General features: G+C 39.0%; 1 protein-coding gene across 1 annotated transcript; it reads left to right on the top strand.

Annotated features, from left to right (window-relative positions):
- Positions 1–1,283: 1,283 nt before the first annotated feature.
- On the top strand, positions 1,284–18,600 carry LOC139458380 (maternal B9.10 protein-like). The gene is made up of 3 exons (XM_071239787.1): positions 1,284–1,358; positions 1,670–2,164; positions 13,687–18,600. The coding sequence occupies exons 2-3, from the start codon at positions 1,854–1,856 to the stop codon at positions 14,321–14,323; spliced, it is 948 nt and encodes a 315-aa protein (XP_071095888.1). The 5' UTR covers positions 1,284–1,358; positions 1,670–1,853; the 3' UTR covers positions 14,324–18,600.
- The last annotated feature ends 3,962 nt before the right edge of the window (positions 18,601–22,562 follow it).

The following is a 22,562-nucleotide window of genomic DNA, read 5'->3' as shown; positions in this document are numbered from 1 at the left end:
CAGTATTCCAGTCATATCACGGCGTGTCAGCTTAATGTGGGAGGAAAGCCCGAAGTGATGCAAGTCTCAGACGTTTACCACTTCGGTGAAACCCACGAGCACGGGTATGGTGCTGACAAACCTAGAAACATAATCGGGGCGAACCGGGATTCGAACCCACAATCATAGGTTTCTGGCGTGCTTAGACGACTGGGCCACCCGTGCGCCCCCCCCCCCCCCCCCCCCCCCCCCCCCACCGTGGGACTAAGGCAAATCTGTCTCCTAGATGCCAGAGAATAAATATAAAGGATGTCCAGCTCAAGTCTAGAATAATTGGATCAAGACTTGATTGTCCGAGCTCTGAAATTAAGCATTGCTCTTTGTTCCGTTTGGATGTTATTATTTTGAAGATATATTGTGAAAAAAGATATCTTGATTTCTGAGACTAACAGTCGGTCGATGGCCGATGGCCTACATCTATGCTGAAATGAACTTGATTGGTTGAACTATTTGTTTATCCAGACCTGTCTTTTGGAAACCGGGTTTCCCTGTACACAGCTATTTATCATACCTCCATTTCAGAATGTTTGTTTGTTTGTTGTTTGTTTAAAGCCGCTACGGGGAATATTCTAGCTATATGACGGCGGTCTGTAAATAATCGAGTCTGGGCCAGACAATCCAGTGATTGATAACATGAGCATCGATCCACGCAATTGGGATACGATGACATCTATCAACCAAGTCAGCGAGCCTGACCAACCGATCCTGTAAGTCAGCTCCTACGACAAGCATAGGGGGGGTGGAGGGGGGAGGGGGGGGAGATATTTGTACAAGTATCACTTGTCCCCAACTTGTATTTTCATGAGTCAAATATAACTGTTTTCTATAAAAAAAATCCCAGTTGTGTGTGTGGGGGGGGGTCAGTTGGCTACGGCACTGATATATCTTGAACGGATACCCAGACAAGATACATAGACATGACCTGTATCAATTTAAGTTCACACAACACTGACTTGTCTTCAAATAATTTCCAAACATTCTTTTCATGTTTATAGAAACTTCATTACTAACATTTGATTTTAACTCCCGGTAGATTTGTTCGATGGCTACATCGTATCTGGGGCCGTAAAAGATGTGTATAACAAATTATCAACTGCTGTTAATTAGATCAATGCGATGAATCATTCGCCATCACAGCCCCCACACAGGAGCTATTTTTAGTGGCAGTCATTGTTACCTCCCTTGATAGATGTCGCTCATCGGACTTTTGTGACCTCGCTAGTGATTGGCTAGTTATCCGTGCAAGCAAAACATTCCTCTCAAGGCAAGTAGTGCAGACGAAATAATATTGCTTTTAATCGACGTTTAGACAGAAATCGGTGAGTGTTTCTACATGCATTGCACATGTTGACATTGTTTAATGAATATAGGTTGCATTTAGGCTCCATTTTAATGAAATGAATGTCACATTTTGACAGTACTTGACTTGTTTTTCGACCTTGTGTTGTTAACAAGGGTCATGTCGAATTTATTTCTGGCGGGATAAGAATGATCCCAGATCAGACTTCACTGGAACCTCGTAAGGCTAATTTCTGGAATTGAGTCATGGCTTGTAGACGAGTTTACTTGAATACCAGTGAGTCCTTGTATTTAATAACACTAAACTCCTTTTTTCGTCCCGATTTGACAGGGTACAGGACCGGATTTTGTTCAGACGAACTGACCTTGTCATAACAAGTTGTAAACAGTCCCCTTGTTTACAAACACAACCAGGCCAACCCGAGGATATTGGTGGGAATTGTTTGTTGCCAGTGAGTGCACTCTTGTGGTCTGCATGTCTGAGCTAGAGGACGCAGACACTAACAAACTGAACAATGAGAGAGGAAATAGCGGCAGCTGTTGTCTTTCTGAAAAGACTAATGCAGAAATGCGAGTCCCTTCCCACTGGAAAATTGGAAATATTTATTAAGTGTCTGTCATCAGTGTTGATTGACCGATTCCGGGACCATTGGTACAAGGAAAAGCCAACGCGAGGACAAGGATATCGGTGCATTACATTTAGCCCAGCGGAACCTGTGGATCCAGTCTTGGAGAGGGCTGCTTATGTGTCCGGCATCAGTCTCCAGGAACCGTTGCTGCCCATAGAGATGACACTTTGGGTGGACCCAAATGAAGTTTGCTGCAGGTATAGTGTTGCAGGTTTATGATAGAGTTGTGGAAGCAAGGTGTTCCACGGTAATATTTAGTAATTACTGGACTTATGAACATCCGGGGTAGAATAGGTCTTCAACAAACCATGCTTTCCGTTATAAGGCGACTATGCTTGTCGTAAGAGGCGACTAACAGGATTGGGTGGTCAGGCTTGCTGACTTGGTTGATGCATGTCATCGATCCCAATTGCGTGGATTGATGCTCATGATATCAGTCACTGGATTGTCTGGTCTAGACTTGATTAGTTAGAGACGGCCGTCATATAGGTTAAATATTGCTGAGTGAGGCCAAGTAATTACTGCAGGTACTAACTTTATTACATGTAGCCAAACTAATTTGTAGACATGGAGAATTTGTGTGCAAACTTCAGGGAGAACTCGTAGACCAAAGAAATATAGTTGGGAAATAGACTTAAATATTAATTTATTACAAAGGCATCATCTACATATTGAATTATTATGTGACAAATATATTTCAAGTCTTAAATTTTAATGGACAATAGGTGTTATTGTTATCGCCTTTTCCTTTCTCCTTGGTTCATGATGTTTGGCATGTGTTTAGGAAGTTACGCAGCCAATCATATGCCCTCTTTGCAAAAAACATGATCATGGTGTCAATCACTGGATTGTCTGGTCCAGACTCGATTAGTTTACCATGTTTACAGACTGCCATCATATAGCTGGAATATTGCTGAGTGTGGCGTTGAACAACAACAAAACCAGTGCGTTTGTCTACGAGTTGTCCGTGTCTACGAATTCACCGCATCCCCTAATTGTCACAATGTATACCTAGTATACATTGACTTGGGTTTCCTCTTCTGTATTTGAACATATTTGTCACTTAACTAAAAACTAATACATTATCTGCATGATCTGTGTTTTACTTTTAAAAAGCTCTGGATCCTTGTGTCATTTTCTGTAGTTTTTTTGTTGTTATTTGGGCAATCGTTGACTGAACAGGCTATATAGAACGGGATTTTACCCTAATCAGCCTTCACAAAAGTGGCTAAAGTTGCATACTTTGTTTTGCAAAACATTTCTAACAAATTGGGGTGAAACAAAACAGCAAGATCATAATATGATACATATCGCGATAGGCATGTTTACTTCTAAGTCGTGTGGAGACATCTTGACTATAAAAGAGTTTGTTCAGCATGTTCAGGTTTGAAAAAGCATTCAATTTTAATATCCCTCTTGAAAAGCCTTGAGTTTTAGTGTCAACCTTGAAAAGCCTTGAAAATCAGCAAAATAGCTTGAACAGCCTTGAATTTATACAAAATGACATATCCTTGTTAAAGTATTCAGGCACATGAAAATATGTACCAAAGTAGTTTAAGTGACATTTTTTACAGTGATAGCTTTGTGTGCCAAAGATAGTGAAAAATATATGATGGACTCAAGTTACTGTTTGCATGGTTTGGTTGGGTGAAAAATAAATCTTTTGCACATGGTGATGGTTGTACTGCTTTTGAGGTCTTAAGACTAATAATAATATATTGTATGCTGGATTTATAAAATATACACTGACTGAGGCTGATAACAAGGGCTATTACGATTCTCTCGCGTATTCGGTAAATCATGCCATATCCATTCATGAATTGAATTTGTTATTTGTGGCCAACAGAATCGAGACCCATGAAGATCCGGGGTAGAATAGGTTCAACAACCCATTCATGCCGTAAAAGGCGACAATACTCACTGATACTTGTTGTAAGAGGCGACTAACGGGATCGGGTGGTCAGGCTCGCTGACTTGGTTGATGCTTGTCATTGATCCCAATTGCGTGGATTGATACTCATGATATCAGTCACTGGATTGTCTGGTCTGGACTGGATTATTTACAGACCATAGATTTCTTCAAATACAACACTCTTATGATATTTAATTTGACAGTATTGTGGTCACTGGTCATTGTGGCATTTGAGCAGATACTTCCCTGGATAAGTGAAGAGTATAAACTGATAAATGTTTAATATATAAATAATTAACAAACCATGTCAAATAATTTATGTTATTGTTTCACTGAATATAACAAATCATCAACTACCGACTTGTTATTGTATTCGTGAATTTTAATTCATATTCATTACCCTATATTCATGATATGCATTGTAATCGCCTCGTAGCATGCATAGTGTATTTGTTGCAGCCCTACTGATAAACCAACTAAAAAAGCCTTGAAAATGATGGTTGGCAGCCTTGAATTGTAGTGATATTGTATAGATATTTAAGAGTAGGTTCCAAAGGAAAATCTCACTGAACATGCTGAAGACATTCACTGTGCAGAGTTGCGTCCCTTGGGCCGCTAGAAACCTATGATTGTGGGTTCGAATCCCGGTTCGCCCCGATTATGTTTCTGGGTTTGTCAGCACCATACCCATGCTCGTGGGTTTCACAGAAGTGGTAAACATATCAGACCTGCATCCTCCCACATTAAGCTGACATAAGTTACACGATATAACTGGAATAATGTTAAAAGCAGTGTTAAACCCAACTCACTCACTATCTGAAGACACATGTTTGTTGCAGCTGTTTTTAAGACATCTTCCTGAGGCAAGGGAGTTAGCTGACTGTTAAAGTCCAGTTTTAGAAATTGGCACTAGTCCTGTAGTCCTTGCCAAACTGCCCAATAGTTAAGGTATCATAAGGACTAGAAGAAATTTGCCATTTTAAAGGGTTTTGCTATATGTTATCATTATAAGGACTAGTGGACTGAAAATGTTAGTTTCTTCCCCTGAAAGTCCAGTTTCCATCCTTGCCAAACTTTTCTGGAATTTCACGGCTCAATCGTAGCACCACCAGTGGCTATTACGAGTTATGTCCCGCCTACTCACCCATCAGATTCCACCAATAATGTCACTTGTATTTGCTTCAAATAAAATGATGGCACCCAGTCAAAACGATCTAATCAATTGCAGGGTTCACTCTAGGAATTTTCTAACATCAGAACATGGGTCCTTTATGTGAAAATTTCAAATATTCCAGAGGTACACCCACACTTGCCCATACAGCACAGTGTTAAAAAATGCCCCATTGTATTTGAAAATGTGGGGCTTTTTTTTAAATTAAGGAGCTAAATGCACAAGGCCCATTCCTGCACAGGCAATTATCAACATCCTTATTGTAATCATGGTAATAAAACAGGTCTTATCTCACATATTGCATCAGATCACTTGAGCACCTTGATTAAAAACATGAAAAGATTTGAAAAATATCTGATGATGCCCAGTTTACGGTAAACATAGTAAACATGTAAATAATCAAGTCTGGACCAGACAATCCAGTGATTGACATCATGAGCATCAATCCACATAATTGGGATATGATGACATGCATCAACCAAGTCAGCGAGCCTGACCACCCGATCCCGTTACTCACCTGGTATGACAAGCATAGTCGCCTTTTACTGCAAGCATGCGTTGCTGAAGACCTGTTCTACCCCAGATCTTTACCGGTCTGAGGAGTTTCAATGTAAGATTGAAGACTATGAGGCATTGATCATTATTGCCACCCTAAACATGCTAACAGCATCAGAATTTTCTACTCGTCCTGTAGTCCTTGCTAAATTGCCCAATAGTTATGGTTTCATATAGTGTCATAAGCAATAATAAGGACAAGTAGAAATTTACTGTTTTTAAGGGTTTTGCTATATGTTATCATTATGAGTTTAAATATGTTAATTTCTACCACTGCTAAACCAGGTTTAAGGAACTTGATTATCCTTGCGCTAGGTGCATGTTGACACGCAAACTAAGTTGCACCAAACAAAACCAGGTTGCACCCTGGCCCCCAAAAATTTACCAAGTTGAAACCTAGGCCAGTCTGCTGTCTGCATTACATAAATAATCACACATCGCTTTGAAATGTTAAAGGAACATGTGGACATTATCTTCAATTACCGTATTCTACATAATAAGCACCCAGGGTGCTCTCAAAGTAAGAAATAGGGGGCTCTTATTAGACTATTATTTTGGTGAAAAGAACAGCGTTGAACATGTTGAAAGATCGTTAATTTTGTGGTTTATACTGAAATGAAATGTTTATATACAACAGATATATTTTTCTAGAATTTAGTTGCCCATAATTAATACACAAATAAATTTACGTCTTGAGTACCGTTTTTTTCTTGAGTATAGTACGCACTTTTTTTCCAAAAAACACAGCTGTGTGGAAGGGGGTGCGCATTATGCAAGAATTATGAGTTTGGATGTTTGTTTTTTCCCATGGAAAGACATTACTGTGAGCACGAAACACCGGAAATACCATGTCAACAAATCCATACTGAAGTACGCAAAATAATCATGTAATTACACTGTCTGGCTATAAAAAGTGTTCTTTGTATATCTGGACTTATGTTTGTAACTTATTTAATTAATTTTATTCAAAATTTAATACTGTTTTTATTAATTTCGACGAAATCGTGTGTGAAGCGATCGGAAGAACGCACAACTCACCGTTATTAACAGCAACCACGGTCAGAATACCGCTATTGACGCCTTTAAATGAACTTTAGTTGACAGAGAATGGATACATATATAATAAATGACATACTTTGACTCGTTAAAAGTCATATTTGTTTTTGTTTGACGATTCTATGTCAACATGAAATTCTCGCGATCATGTGCACGTGAGCCTTGATGGTGACTGGTCAGACTGGTTCCATGTAAAAAATAATACCCGGGAATAGCGATCAGCTGCTTCGCTTAGGGTTATTATTATTTTAAATATGTTTAGTAAAGGCTGCATATAATTAAGAAAATAATGGAATATATTATTCCTGATAGAAAAAATAGTTTCAGATACAATTTTTGCCGATCCGTACATTAAAAATCCTATAAAGTTATATCATTGGGTGTATCTTGACCGAATCACCGGTCGATTCCAAGAAAACGTGTGTACAGCTGATTGCTGTTTCCGGCTTAGTTTACGAGAAAATACACACGGTAATGTTAATCCCTGGATATAAAACAATGCCTATCAGAACAATAAATACTAATTAAACGGTAAATAAACATGATAAACATGTCTGGTGATTTTTTATCTCAAATTTCGAATTTGTACTGACAAAGTTTCTCAGCACCCGTTCGTTTGACAGACTTCGCTGGAGGGGTACAGTGTAAAATTTTTCTGCGCATAATATTCAAATTATTTTTTTCAAAAATATTGAACCCGCTAGAGGGGGCTGCGCATTATACATGGGTGCGCACTATACTCAAGAAAATACGGTACATTGATCAATCTGAAGGGGTGCTAATTGGGATTGTTCACCAATATATTAGCTAATATCGCCATGGGCACTTATTAGAGCGGGGTGCTTATTACGCCGAATATGGTACCAACCGCTTGATGATGTCAAGCCCAAGAAAGCATGACAAAATACACTTAACACACTGGATTTGTGGTGTAGTTTGGTACATAGACTTTAGAGGTATTGAGTCTTCAAAGATCAATTTTGTGTGGACAATTTAGGGATAGCCAGACACAAATTTGAAAGATTTTGACAAACACTTGGTGCATGTAGACATAGATATTAGGTTGCATTTTTCAATAATAGGTTGCGGGCAGTCGGGTAGCCTAGTGGTTAAAGCGTTACCTCGTCACGCCGAAGACCCGGGTTCGAATCCCGACATGGGTACAATGTGTGAAGCCCATTTCTGGTGTCCCCCGCCGTGATATTGCTGGAATATTGCTAAAAGCGGCGTAAAACCCAACTCACTCACTCACTCACTCAATAATAGGTTGCAAATCGAGGTCTGTAAACAGAGGCTATTTCTTGCAATGAAATGTCAGTTACATGTGACCATGGTATTGGTAACATCAACTGCAATTTGGTGTAGTTTTTGTGATTCATTTTTCAGAACACAATGACTCACATCGGATGTAGATTTTTTTGTCTATTCTGTTCTCAGTTTGTCCATATATTATCATTTGTCTGTATTATATATCTAGGATCAAGATTATTTTCATGTGTGTACCATGGTGTATAGAGAGATACATAAAGAGTTTCGTATCGTCTGCCCTTATTCCAGTCAAAGTCTAACGTAAATGTCAGCCAAAAGTGGAATTAAAATATTGCCACGTCATATTACTGTAGTTTTTGTAATGCCACACTCAGCAATATTTGAGCTTTATCATGTTTATGACGGCGGTCTGTAGATAATTAAGTCTGGACCAGACAATCCAGTGATTAACATGAGCATCGATGTACACAATTGGGATATGATGACATCCATCAACCAAGTCAGAGAGCCTGACCACCAGATCTGGTTCGTCGTCTATACTACAAGCATGGTTGCTGAAGACCGATTCTAACCCTGATATTCAAGGGGTTATGATAGTTATTAATAACTAACGCTATAGTATTGCATAGGTGACTTGCATCTCACTGATAACAGGACGAAAAAACAGTTCGAGGCAGTGTTTCCAAAATAACTGTCTGCCCGTGGCTGTTATCTTAACTGTCGAGCTGCAGGAAATTTTACTCCGTAATTTTTAGCCTACTTACATATTCAGTTTTATTATAATTCCTTGTAGTTTCTCATGTTGATATTTACAGATGAAAAAGACCATTGGTCATTTTAGTTGCCTGTAGTTATTTCACATCAAAGATACGCAAAAAGATACATGATCTGTAATCCCATTAATATTTCTAGACATCGCGTTAAGCTGATAAAAAATCCCATTCAGTCTGGAATAATGGGGATTTTCACCTATTTAATCTCTTATTTTACAAGGTAAACCCTGCAAAAATGGGGAAAATGTCATTTGAGCTCACAATATGTTTGCTATCAGATATGTCATTTATCAGACATTATTGTGAACAGTAACAAATATCACTGACTTATCATGCTTATTGTGGAGAATAATTGCTCAGATCGATTTTGCTTCCTTTAGGCACTGAAAGCTTGATCAATATCAGGATTGGTCATTATCATGATTATCAGTTCGTCACATAGGCAAACATGGCAAAGTAAGTAAGACCAGGTCAGTCTGAACTGTCTTTAGTCATACTGTTAAACTGACTTGGGGGATGAGCTTGTGACAAAACCATTCAGTCATCATCCTAAGCCTCCCTGCTTTGCTTCCTGAGGAAAGGTGGGTACTCATAGTACCTAAATAGATGAATGTCATGGCAAAAAAAACAGAAAAATCAATTGTGAGAAGCATTGGTCAATTCCCGGATTGGCAACCTTAGCTCTGTGCAAGTTGATAACGATTTATTGCTGAGGCAGCCAGCTTTATTTCCTGGGCTGTTGTCGTGGGAACTTGGCCTGTCATGTGTCCTGTGTTGCTGGCTCAGTCCTGGAAGACTTGTTTAGCCACTGAATAAGGAGGGGTCAATGTAGAACTGAAAATCCAGGGTAGAATAGATCTTCAGCAACCTTTGCTTGCCGTAAAAGGCGACTATGCTTGTTGTAAGAAGCGACTAACGGGATCAGGTGGTCAGGCTCGCTGACTTGGTTGAAGCATGTCATCGATCCCAATTGCGTGGATTGATGCTCATGATATCAATCACTGGATTGTCTGGTCCAGACTCGATTGTTTACACAGACGGCCGTCATCTTCAGGGTTAAAAATTGGCACTAGTCCTGTAGTCCTTTTCAAACTGGCCAATATTTAAGGTATCCTAAGGATTAGTAGATATTTGCCAGTTTTAAGGGTTTGCTATATGTTTTATCATTATAAGGACCAGTGGACTAAATGTTAGTTTGTAACCCTGTTCTACCTGGAAAATTGCTGAGCACAGCGTTAAACAACAAACCAACTAACCTTGAGGTCTAAGAAGGGACCCCCAAAATGTTTTACTTTTCACATCAGGGTTGTTATGAAATGCTGTGGGTCCCATGCTTATTTTCAAACACTGTTTGGTTCCTGATCCCATGTGAATTTGTGCCAAAGATGTTTGAGTCAACTAGCATGAATATGGCTCTAAGTATCACTTTCAGTAGAGTTTAGTGTTATTACTGTTATCATCATGATCATTTGGACTATTATTACCTGAGCATACAAGACTAACTAGAACATGTACTAGACTCAAACTAATTGCGAAATTGTTTGTTGTAAGACGCTATTACTGACGTAATCGGGTGGTCAGCTAGTTGATGCATGTCATCGTATCCCAAATTCATGGATTAATACCTGAGATTCAGTCACTGGATTGTCTGGTCCAGGCTCGATTATTATAGGCCGCTTTCATATAGCTGGAATATTGCTGATTGGGGCATTAAACAACAAACAATTGGCATCTCTGCTCCGAAGATTAGGAGTGTCACTTGGTGATAAGGCTGCAACGCTTTGGAAGGTCATGTTATAAGGCATGGGGCATGATACGATACATATCTAGAAACACCAGACCAGTGTTTGAAATAATTTTAAAACCCAGCAAGACAGTCAGGCCATAAATATTGCCTGCACATCTTCAAAGTTACCTGCCCACATTTAGACGTTGTAAATATTGAAAAATTGACAAAAATAAGAGGTAAACAGAGCTCCAGATAAGCTGCGTATCTGCGTAAAATATGCATCACAAATGCAGAAATAAGCAGTAAAATAAAATCCAAGCGTATCAAATACGAAACGAACATTACAGATATGCTACAAAAATAAAACTTGTGTGTATCATCAGAATATTGTGAAGTAACCCTGCATATTCGATTAGCAAATCAGCAACATATTTTGAAATTATAAACAGGCATTCCGTCAACCTTACCAAACTCCACGATGACAGTTACATCATGATCATTTGCCATCACACTTTCTTGTGGAAGTATCGTGGTATTTTTGAGACCTGTAAAGCTCTCAAACCCACACGACACCTGTTTGCAGGGACTAGATGAATAGTGTTTTTAAATATTAAACTTAAGTACCCACATGTGTAAAAACTAGTGTGTAACAGAAATTTGAATACCCAGATAGAATTACTGATCATGCTGATGCCCAATGATTTTAAAAAGGATGGGTTAAATACACACAACACCAAAAGCTTATCTGGAGCTCTGGATAAATCTCATTTTGAGTCAGTTGAAATAATGCAAACAATTACTTGAGAATCTACAAGGGGTTGTAATAAAACTAAATATGTAAGTGGGCTATAAATTATCTGCCAGACAGTCGGGCAGGTGGAGGAAAATTCCTGCCGAAAAGTTACCACTCACGGTCACACTGGCCCTGAAAAAGCTGAGTTTTACACCATTGGTACATGCTGTAAGATGTGAGTGGCTTTTCAAGTTTTCACAATGGTCCAACAGAACTACAGATAAGCAGCATATGTGCGTAAAGTACCCCCTAGAAATATTCAATTACTGTATTCGACGTAATAAGCACCCAGGGCGCTCTCAAAATTTGAAATATAGAGGCTCTTATTAGAATATTATTTTGGTGGAAAAAAAGCTGAAAGATAAATTTCGTGGTTTATGCTGACAGCCTGAAATGTTTATATAGACGACAGATTTTAATTTAATTGCCCATTATTAAGGGTGCAAATAACACACGAGTGTGTATTATACGCAAATAAATAAGACTTGTGTACATTGATCAATCGGAAGGGGTGCTAATTGGGATTGTTCACCAGCCAATATTTTGGCAAATATCGCCGTGGAAGCTTATTAGAGCGGGGCGCTTATTACGTCAAATACGGTACTTTCAATTAACTTGTGTACAGAAACGCATGCATTAAAAGAAAAAGTTAAAAAATATTGGTTACCCATTAAAAAAAAATATAATAACCCAATTAGAATAGAAACCCTGGAGTAAAAACTCCTCAAAAATTGTAAAAATATGCTCAAAAAGTTATGTGCCATGTTCAGCTTATGTGTAGTTCGCTGGCCAGGGGGGCATGTTAACAAAAAAATGTTGCAAGCCCTCATCATATATTACCAGCCCCACCTTTTGGCTACGGCCAACATTTTGTGTAACCTAAATGTATTTTGTATTTTGAGACCATTAAGTGAGTGAGTGAGTGAGTTGGGTTTAACGCCGCATTTAACAGTATTCCAGTCATATCACGGCATGTCAGCTTAATGTGGGAGGAAAGCCCGAAGTGATGCAGGTCTTAGATGTTTACCACTTCGGTGAAACCCACGAGCACGGGTATGGTGCTGACAAACCTAGAAGCATAATCGAGGCGAAACGGGATTCGAACCCACAATCATAGGTTTCTGGCGTTCTAATGGACGCAACTCTGCACAGCGAATCGCGGCGCCTTAGACGACTGGGCCACCCGTGCCCCGTGCCATTAACCCGAACATGGATGAAACTGATTGGCTGCTGGGTAATATAAGTTTGTCTGATGTTTGAAGTGGTTCTTAATCTTAGGGCCCGTGAAGATCTGGGGTATAATAGGTCTTCAGCAACCCATGCTTGCCGTAAAGCGTGACTACGATGTCATAAGAGGCAACTAACAGTAACAGGATCAGGTGGTCAAGCTCGCTGACTTGGTTGATGTATGTCATCGTATCCCATTCTATGCAAATTTCAGTATTTGTGTTTAGAGTTAGAAATTTACTTGTATTTTGAATAGTCTGCAAAAAAGTATCGGCTACAGTTGCCATCGTCCTGGCATGCCGAACTGGTGGTTCACAAATTTCATTAGCATACCTGCGTGTCAGAATGATGAGATCTGATTGGTCCAAGCGATCTTGAAAAAATGCCATATATCCCACCTAGGACGGAAATAGATTTCTCAGTTAGTGAATAAATCTATCATACCTGCGTGTTAAAATGATGAGATCTGATTGGTCCAAGTGATCTTGAAAAAATGCCATATATCCCACCTAGGACGGAAATAGATTTCTCAGTTAGTGAATAAATCTGTTATACCCCGGCGCTGGAAGTCATGTTATATAGCACAAATTAACCTCAACTCATTCGGACAGCTGTTCAAGCTGAATCAATTTTGAATTTGGTTAAATTGTTTTACACTGTCATATTAATACATGTCAGTAAGCTAAATTCACTCAGGATACATGGGGTATTATGAGTCCCTCGTTAGGCTTCATCCCACAGTCGCGTAAGGCGTCGCGATTTGCTGTGCAGAGTTGCGTCCCTTTGGCACGCCAGAAACCTATGATTGTGGGTTTGAATCCCGGTTAGCCCCGATTATGATTCTAGGTTTGTCAGCACCATACCCGTGCTCGTGGGTTTCACCGAAGTGGTAAACGTCTGAGACCTGCATCACTTCGGGCTTTCCTCCCTCATTAAGCTGATATGCCATGAACACAACTCGCTCATTTATACCACAAGTGATCCTGCTACAACTTATTTAATATTATTCCTTGTCTAGTGGACTTATTATATTTTCAAGCCTTTAGCATGTTCAGCTTATTAGTAAGAATACCACCCAAGGCCAAAAGCAGCAGTGGTTTGGCTAGTGCCTTATCAAAATCTTCAGTTATTGGAACAGTTGTCCTGTAACAAAATATATATTAAGTATTGATATGATGATAGTATTGATTAAATGAAAATTCAGCGTAGCTAAATGGTTATGTTTGCATTTCAGATTCGGTGACATCAGAGCCAACTACTGCATGGTTGCGTCAATGAAGGACGGATCCCTTGACAACAAGGCCCACACGCTGGATGTGTCCGACTTGATCCTGCAAGCCAAGGAGCTCTACAACAAACAGCTGAACATCACGACAACACGTGTCAACTCCAACTCCAAGCCCTTGGACAAGCCCAGGTCGTGGCAGGTCCCCCCGAACAGCCGCCCAGTATCACAGACTGACAACCATCACTTCACCAACAACCACAACAACAACGCGTCGGCAGACAAGGACACCAGACAGGTTGACAACAGCAACAACAACAACAAAAAGTTTTTTAACCAGAATCACCGACGGCAGCAACAATTTAACAATTTCAACAACAGGCAGCCTTTTGGACAACTGGACAATGGTCGACCATTCATCCCCCCTGATTTCAGTGTCCCCCCTCCCCCTCCTCCTCCCCCCATGGGCTTCAAGCCCTGGCAAGCACCGGGGGCATACTCCCCACCCGCAAAGAACAAGAACTTGAACACCAGTTTCCGCAACAAGGGCTTCAATTACAAACATGGGCCTCCCAAACTGGGACAGGGTCTGCCGCCCAACAACGATCGCTTCCACTGGCAGAAAGATTTGAAGACTGTCAGTTAAAATCTTCGTACAGCATTTATACATATGTCCAGTGTGTGCATGGTCTTTGTTGGTGAATGATCAGTTATGATGGAGCATTTGAAAGCTTTAGTTCAGTGAATTTGTTTCGCAATTGTTTCTTTATTTGCTGTTAAGGATAAGAGTAGACAAACTGGCTAGTCTGAAGCCCAAGTCTGGTAAACTTCTGTTCAGTTGAGTAAGCTCGGCTAGTAATGGTCCATATAAGAACATAATAGAACATGAAATTCTACTGGAAAATGATGCTAGAAAAGATCCGTGTTGACAAGTTGTCTCAAAACCTTTGGCACAGACTGGATTGAGACGATTATTGTAACATTAACTTACAACGAGTATCTGACGTTTCTACCAACTGGAAACTGATGCAGACGAAGTGTATCATTCAAAAGCTGAAATGGTTACCAGATGTGCCTGTCCTGTTTCTAAATCTGCTCTTTGAGAGGATTTCCCCATTTCCTTTTGGCCTCATCCATGTAAAAGGGACGGGTTGGACTGAGTGAACCCACTAGTGCCAGATAATCTAGGGGAGTTAGTTCATTTATCCCTAAACTTTAGCTGTTTTAACAAAACGAGCAGTGGGCTAGTGTCTACCCCTGTAACGGTCGGGTAGCCTAGTGGTTAAAGCGTTCACTCGTCACGCCGAAGACCCGGGTTGATTCCTGACATGGGTACAATCTGTGAAGCCCATTTCTGGTGTCCCCCGCCATGATATTGCTGGAAATATTGCTAAAAGCCGTGTAAAACCATATTCACTAACTCACTACCACTGTAATTCTTACTGAGGTCATTATTAAAGTTGTGTTTATCCACTTTTTAAAACAATCTGTTACACATTCATGGCCTCAAAATTGTTTCAGCAAAATTAAGTAATAGAATTTCTCAAAAGATAAATTGAATGTTTCGTTGTTTTGGTTCTCTGAAAATGTTATGCATATGATTGTGTCCGTAACTGATCTGTCACTTACAATGTGGACGCTCTTTCTGCAGTGTCGGAAGTCGAGGCTGTCCATGTGTCCTTGACGTTTGTAGTGTAGGTTGTATATGAAATCAAGGGACCCCCGAAAGCTCTAATTTTTAGGATTGGTGCCTTGACAAGGACCCTTTGACTTCGTGCCTTATTTCTGACACTGCCGTTTGGGTTTCCTGGTCGTGTGTCACAACCATGGCACTTGCCTGTACATATTCTGAAGTATTTATTACATTGTTGAAGGCAGAGTGCCCATGTTAGGCCCAAAAAATAGATGTGTGTCAGGTGACTGACTGACAAATCAGAATTTTAAGTATTAGTGTTTCCGTGAATATGTTTGTAATTTGTAGGTAAATAAGCTAATTATTACAGTTGATTCTTATTTAATTTATATTTTTCTTTTTACTTTGGTCAGGATTAAAAAATATTCATATGAAAAAACATTGATCAATCAGTATGGGTTTAAGGTTGATTGAATTTATATATATTTTAAATACAAGCAAGGGGTGGTACACTACCATATTGTCAATTATGAACCTTTGAAATATTTTTTATTATTATTTAAAATGATTTTGTTAGTTTTATTGTTCACCTAAAACAAATTAAGTTGATCTAGCCTGGAATTTATTTATAAAAAATTATTATCGCATTAATTCCTGATTTGTATGAAAGCTAACTAAATGGGTCGTTACTAAATGCTTGTTTTTTCACCTGAAACACAGCTGCTATTTTTGGTCTTACTCTTTTGAAGAAGTTGTTGAGGTCTATGATCTCGCTTGGACAGTATTGTGTTCCATAGAGAAGCAATGTGTGGTTCTCATTACGCCAAGACAATGGGGAGTTGGTGGGGTGGGCAACGATATTTTCACAGGGGTTTATCTAGGATCTTCCACTGTAATTGTCTGAGATGACAGCGACCAGCATCCATTGACTACTCTCTTTATCTGCCTTACATTTATAAAAAAACTTGTAATTTCCTCCAGTGGCCATTTTTCCACTTTCTATTCATCTTCAAATTGTATTTGCCAGTAGGGTCGTAACGATTTTCTACAGTTTGGTTCAGCGCAATGTTTGGTGCCATGATACAAGATTGATAACCTTACATTAGTGTTGATAAAAAAAATTCAAGTACCGTATTTGCCGTAATAAGCGTCCCGCTCTAATAAGTGCCCACAGCAATATTTGCTAATATATTGGCTAGTGAACAATCCCAATTAGCACCCATTCCAGTTGATCAATGTACACAAGACTTATATATTTGTGTATAATATGCACTCCAGCATTTGAAATTGGCACCAGTCCTATAGTCCTTGCCAAACTGCCCAATAGTTAAGGTATCCGAAGGACTTGCAGAAATTTGCCATTTTTAAGGGTTTTGCTATATGTTATCATTATAAGGACTAGTGGGCTTAAACTGTGAGTTTCTATTGCTGCACTCGTGTGTTATATGTACCCTCAATTATGGGCAATTACATTCTGGGAAAATATATCTGTCGTATATAATACACAGAGACTTTTCTTTTGTATCATTTAGACCGTCAGCAGAAACTACGAAATTTATGATCTTTCAACACTTTTTTTTTCACCAAAATTATATTCTAATAAGACCCCCTATAACTAATTTTGAGAGCACCCTGGGCGCTTACTACGTCGAATACGGTATATATTATAACGGTTTGACTCTGAGTTACTTGATGTGTTTTTGATGGTCCTCATTCATTCCCTTTGATGATGAAATTTGAAATTCTTTCTTATCGTGTTGTATATCATATCACAATTTAACCATATATTGTTGCTATCGCATCGCAACAAATTCTATCGTTACTGCCCTAGTTAAGAGGAAAAGAATGTTTGGCAGTTTTGAGCAGAAATACTCTTTTCGACAGTTAGACTTTCAATAATAACATTTTGCCAATCTCTTTTCAATTTTTTAAATTAATAAACTTTCTAAACCTGCACTTTGATTTCCAGTATCTTATCGCATGTAGCAACATAAACCACAATCGGCCATTTATCTGTTACTGGGAAGTTAAAGAAAGGCGCATTTAGTTTACAAAGTTTGCTGGGTTGTCTGATATAGTAACTTGTCACATGCAAATCCGGTGGAATAGGGAAAGTATTGTCATTGTGTATTGGAAAGTAGTATACAGTTTTTCAAACGTGAATGAGGTAATTTGAACCATTCTTGTTTTTTGCTGTGTTCATCAACAATCAGTCATATAGCTCTAAATCTGTGTCTTTGAAATGTACGGGTATAATCAAGTCGAGTGTGTCATACAGTATCACGTACGGCGCTGTACGGAGCCACTCAGGGCAGGGGGTAGCAATCATGTGCCTGGTGACTCTGCCATTATTAGGGCTGGGAAGATACACCAACAGCATCACGTACGGCGCTGTACGGAGCCATACAGGGTAGTGGGTAGCAATCATGTGCCTGGTGACTCGGCCATTATTAGGGCTGGGACGATACACCAACAGCATCACGTACCGCGCTGTACGGAGCCATACAGGGTAGTGGGTAGCAATCATGTGCCTGGTGACTCTGCCATTATTAGGGCTGGAACGATACACCAACTGCGATCGGATACATGTCATGATATCTTGCTCACGATCCGATACCTGCATGTGCTCATCAGTTGTGCGTGTGCCATCTTTTTTATAGACAAATACCTGGCACACTAACAAGTTACTGTTGGCAGTGTCAAGTATGGCGCAATGGGTAGAAATATGTACCTTTTCACTTCTCATTTTCACTTGTAATTAGTGTTTGGTGTAACTTTTATTAAAGAATACATTTAAAGTTAGAATCGATACTTTTTTCTTAGTGTGCAATTGTGATCGATACTTGTATCAAGAAATAAAACATCGATGCATTGGTGTACCGTCCCACTACCAGTGATTATAGATCTTTTTCTCAGGGTCCCATCTTGTGAAGTTTTGCCTGGCAGTTATAGTAACAGTGCTTACTGTTGAACATTTAATTGTGGAGAGTGGGCCGGTGGGAATAAGACCAAGTTGTTATATTCTTGGACAATACATTTTTGATCAGGATGTGTGATTGTGTTTCAAAATCTTATGATAACCTTAGTCCATTGAAAAATATCATTAACAGCTGTGATTTTTCTCTTGATATTGACAGGAAAAAAGAAAGTACTGTTACATTTATTTTGCTGTGCTTCCTCAAAAATAACTTTAGTAGCTTGTATAGAGGAAAGTGGCCTGAGGAAGATTCATGAAATCATCGCTGGAGTATAATTTGCATTTGCAGCAGAGATTAAGAACTGGCTTCATGTTGTGCCTGTGCACTTCATCATGTGCATTTGAGCACCAGTAACTTGTGTCAACTTTCTTTACAATTTTAACTGTGCCATTGGCGCTCCAATACAGGAACTTTCAAATCCTGCCTGTATTGTTATTCTCCTGGCAGCAATCTTGTCACAGTTGGGACCCTCAGTGTGCTTATAGACTGGTGTGTGTGATGAAATGGAATGTGATCTGTGGAGGAGATTTAGGTACTGAGAGTGGCGGAAGAAACTGTTCAGTACATTGAAGTACTTCCGCTGTTGGTCCCTCATTGTTCAGCTTTATCACTGAGATCGATTAATACACCATTGTATTTGATACTTTCATTGTTGTATGTTTGACTGACAGTGATACCTGTCTGATATGTTGAAGGTGTTTTTATGACCTGTTTCACGGGTTGGAGTTGTGTGAAGATGTGCCTCTATGACTTTCTGACCTTGAATCATGCTTCTTTCTGTTTGAGTCTGAATAGTTTTTGTTGATGTTAAACTCCCATTTATTTGAAACCTTTTTCTGTGCTGTTTTGTGAGAATTTTCCCCCAAGAGCATCATACTGCAAGGGAGATAACTCTTATGATTCTACTTGTACTTGCATAGCATGCCCACTGATCTGTAGGGCATTGCATTGTTGTTTAGTGTTTTATCAAAGTTTTATTAACTAATGACATATTGTATCCCAATGAAAGAATTTATTTATTATTTTTAATTATTAATACTTGCTTATTCAGACTTTGTGTTTTCATAGATAACAATTTCGCAACTTTTACAGCTGTTTGACATTATTTCATAGTGCAACTGATGATATTATGATTTCATTATAATCTAGATGTGAGAATGTTTATTTATTCACCATTTCTTTTTATTTGTACAGAAATTAACTTGTAATCATAGAAATAATCTTGTCATAAATACTCTATATTGTTATGATGGTAACATGCATGAACTGCATATATATTTGATGGGATTAGCACATGAATAGATAGAGCAAATGTACAATGAAATACTAAATATTTGGAGAGTTGTATTTTGTACTTAATACACAGATATGCTAGAATGTTTTTGCTGGCGTAAAAGATATGCCTGGCAGCCGAGATGATGCAAGTTGTTTGGAAAATACCTTTTTCTGTGGTAGATTCTGTTTCCTTTCAACAATGTCCAATAACATCTGTCTCCCTGGATAATGTCTGTTGCCAATTGTTCACACTTTTAAAGTATTGACTTGTATTCAAGGTTCATTTTGTTGTTGCTATTAATGGTGTTAAGTTAAACACATTGCTGTGTTAAACTCTAACCAACACTGCCCCTGTTAAAATTCAATAGACAGTTTTGTTTAGTTTATACAGATAAATAATCTAGTCAGCATTACTTTCTCCATAAACAGTGTCAGCTTTTATCCCAAAGGCATCTAAGAAGAGATTTTTAACAACATGTCATAACTAATATTCAGAATTTTTTGAATTTTTAAAAGAAAACGTCCCCATATAGTCTAAGGCGCCTCAATTTGCTGTTCAGAGTTGCATCTCTTAGGCATGCCAGAAATTGATGGTCATGGGTTCGAAACCAGGTTTGCCCTGATTTCTAGGGTTGCACTATATCTATGCTCCCATACCAAACGCCTTGATGAAACTGATAATACTGTTTAAAGTGAGTGGTGTGAAACCCAACCTACTCAGATGTTCCCATTAAAATTTTCTTTTCACTCTTTGTCATAGTGGGGGCACGGGTGGCCCAGTCGTCTAAAGCGCCGCAATGCGCTGTGCAGAGTTGCGTCCCTTGGGCATGCCAGAAACCTATGATTATGGGTTCGAATCCCGGTTCGCCCCGATTATGTTTCTAGGTTTGTTAGCACCATACCCGTGCTCGTGGGTTTCACCGAAGTGGTAAACGTCTGAGACCTGCATCACTTCGGGCTTTCCTCCCACATTAAGCTGACACGCCGTGATATAACTGGAATAGTATTAAAAGCGGCGTTAAAAACCCGACTCACTCACTCACTCTTTGTCATAGTTATGGTTATCATAATGAATGAACATAATTTGAATTCAGAATGTCGAAGATGTTACAGGCACTCATCTTTACAGTTTTATACCATACTAGGTCGATCCCCGAGGCAGCAAGTACCAGTATTGGCATTAAGATCTGCATATCTCAGAACCACAGACACACCAGTAGCCCAGAGCTGGCTGTGCTAGCTTTATGCATCAATCATGATTGCATTCATATTTATTTTGTTGTTGAATGAGAAATAGTGTATTTTATTTTAGCATGTAATGCATGTATTTGTGTTGTTGGTTATATTTAACTGGATGTTTTGATTGTGTTGATGTAATGATATTTGAGTTGTCATGTGTTGGTGAATTTTAGGAGGTACATGTTTTGATGTGTCAGATATTATTGGTGTTTCTTGTTTGAATAGTGCCATTTTCCTTTTTGAGTAGTGAGGGTTTGTAGTGTGACGTTTTTATTCCAGTTTTTAAGCCAGAAATAAGAGGGGTGTAAAGATTCATTGGTACTGGGTGTATGTGCAGATAGTGATACATCATTAGAACACAGAGGATTCAGCAGCCAGGGCCGGGCCCACATGCACAAAGCAATCTTAGCACTAAGATGATCCTAACTCCTATACTTTAACATGGGCTTACGATAGACTTAGCGCTAAGATCGTTTTGTGCAAGATGGCCCAGGAATTAAAACTGATCCCCTTTTCGTCCTTTCTTGCAACAGTGCCCAATTCCTATCTATTTCTGACAGGACTTTTGTGAGGTCACTTATGTGAGGGTGGATCCAGGATTTTGATGGGTGGGGTGTGTGTGCAAAGGGCCATATATTTGATAATTTTGTTTAACAACCAAATCAACATGTTATCATGGTAGGAGATGCACATACAAAATGTCATCACGTGAAAAAGTGGGGGTGGATCTGCCGATTTTATGAACATCTTTTTTATATGAATAATACCATCTCTGTTGTGGCCTTCCCTGTAGCTGTCTATTGATATGACCTGCCTTGATTCTATCCGATCCACCTCTTGTAGTACATATACATTACCTGCATCAGCGGTCTGCTGTCAAAATCCATTAAAACTGTGAAAACGTTGGATTGCATAGTATCTCCCCATGTGTCATGGCATCCATCATGGATTGGTCCTTTAAGGCTAGATATACTGCTAATGCATGGATCTTTACATCCCTAACTTCTGGAAGGAGAAATGTGATTTGCTGATAAACAATCTTCCAAAATCAGTTAGAAGTTTGAATCACAATCAAAATTCAAATCAATATCTTGAATATCATCTGATGGATTTCATTGTGTTTTTTAGAATCATCTATCATGTCCAGGTACTGCTCAAACTACAACAGATTTTTACAACTTATTTGTGACCTGTATGTATTTGTGTTCTGGTTGGAATCTAGTTGGTGCTTTGTTTCATTTCTCATTAACATTTCTGTCAAATGTTCACTTACCTTTTGTGTTGAAGTATCCTTTTGAGCGAACATGGTATTTTATTGAGGGGATTGGACAATCAAAACAACCATTTATGGCTTACACGAAAAGTGACAGAATGGACTGTGCCAGGTACCAAGTCAAGTGCCATATTAGACAATTCCTGTGACTGCTGCAGACATTCATGTGTTTATGTTAAGGCGTTCATTGGTTGTGAGTTGGTTCTCATGGCTTGCCTATGTACAGGGGAGTACAAATTTGGTTGGTAATTATCTTAATCTGATTTGGATCTGCAGGTGAAATCCTGGCCTGGTTTGGGTCATTCAAAAATAAATCTAAAATCTGAAAGTGGGATTTCATTGTCATTGAAGTGATCTTTACTTTCAGTTTAAAAATATCAAAAAGCCTTGTCATTCTGAATTATTTTTCTGATCTAAGGTTGACGGAATCGTGAACCAAGGAAAAAAATGTAAGGTCGAATGGTTTTGCACATTTTTTTCCGACCAG

The sequence above is a fragment of the Haliotis cracherodii genome, unplaced genomic scaffold, assembly GCF_022045235.1.
Source record: "Haliotis cracherodii isolate W230 unplaced genomic scaffold, xgHalCrac1.p SCAF_12, whole genome shotgun sequence".
NCBI lineage: Eukaryota > Metazoa > Mollusca > Gastropoda > Lepetellida > Haliotidae > Haliotis > Haliotis cracherodii.
This window is presented reverse-complemented; position numbering and strand designations above follow the sequence as displayed.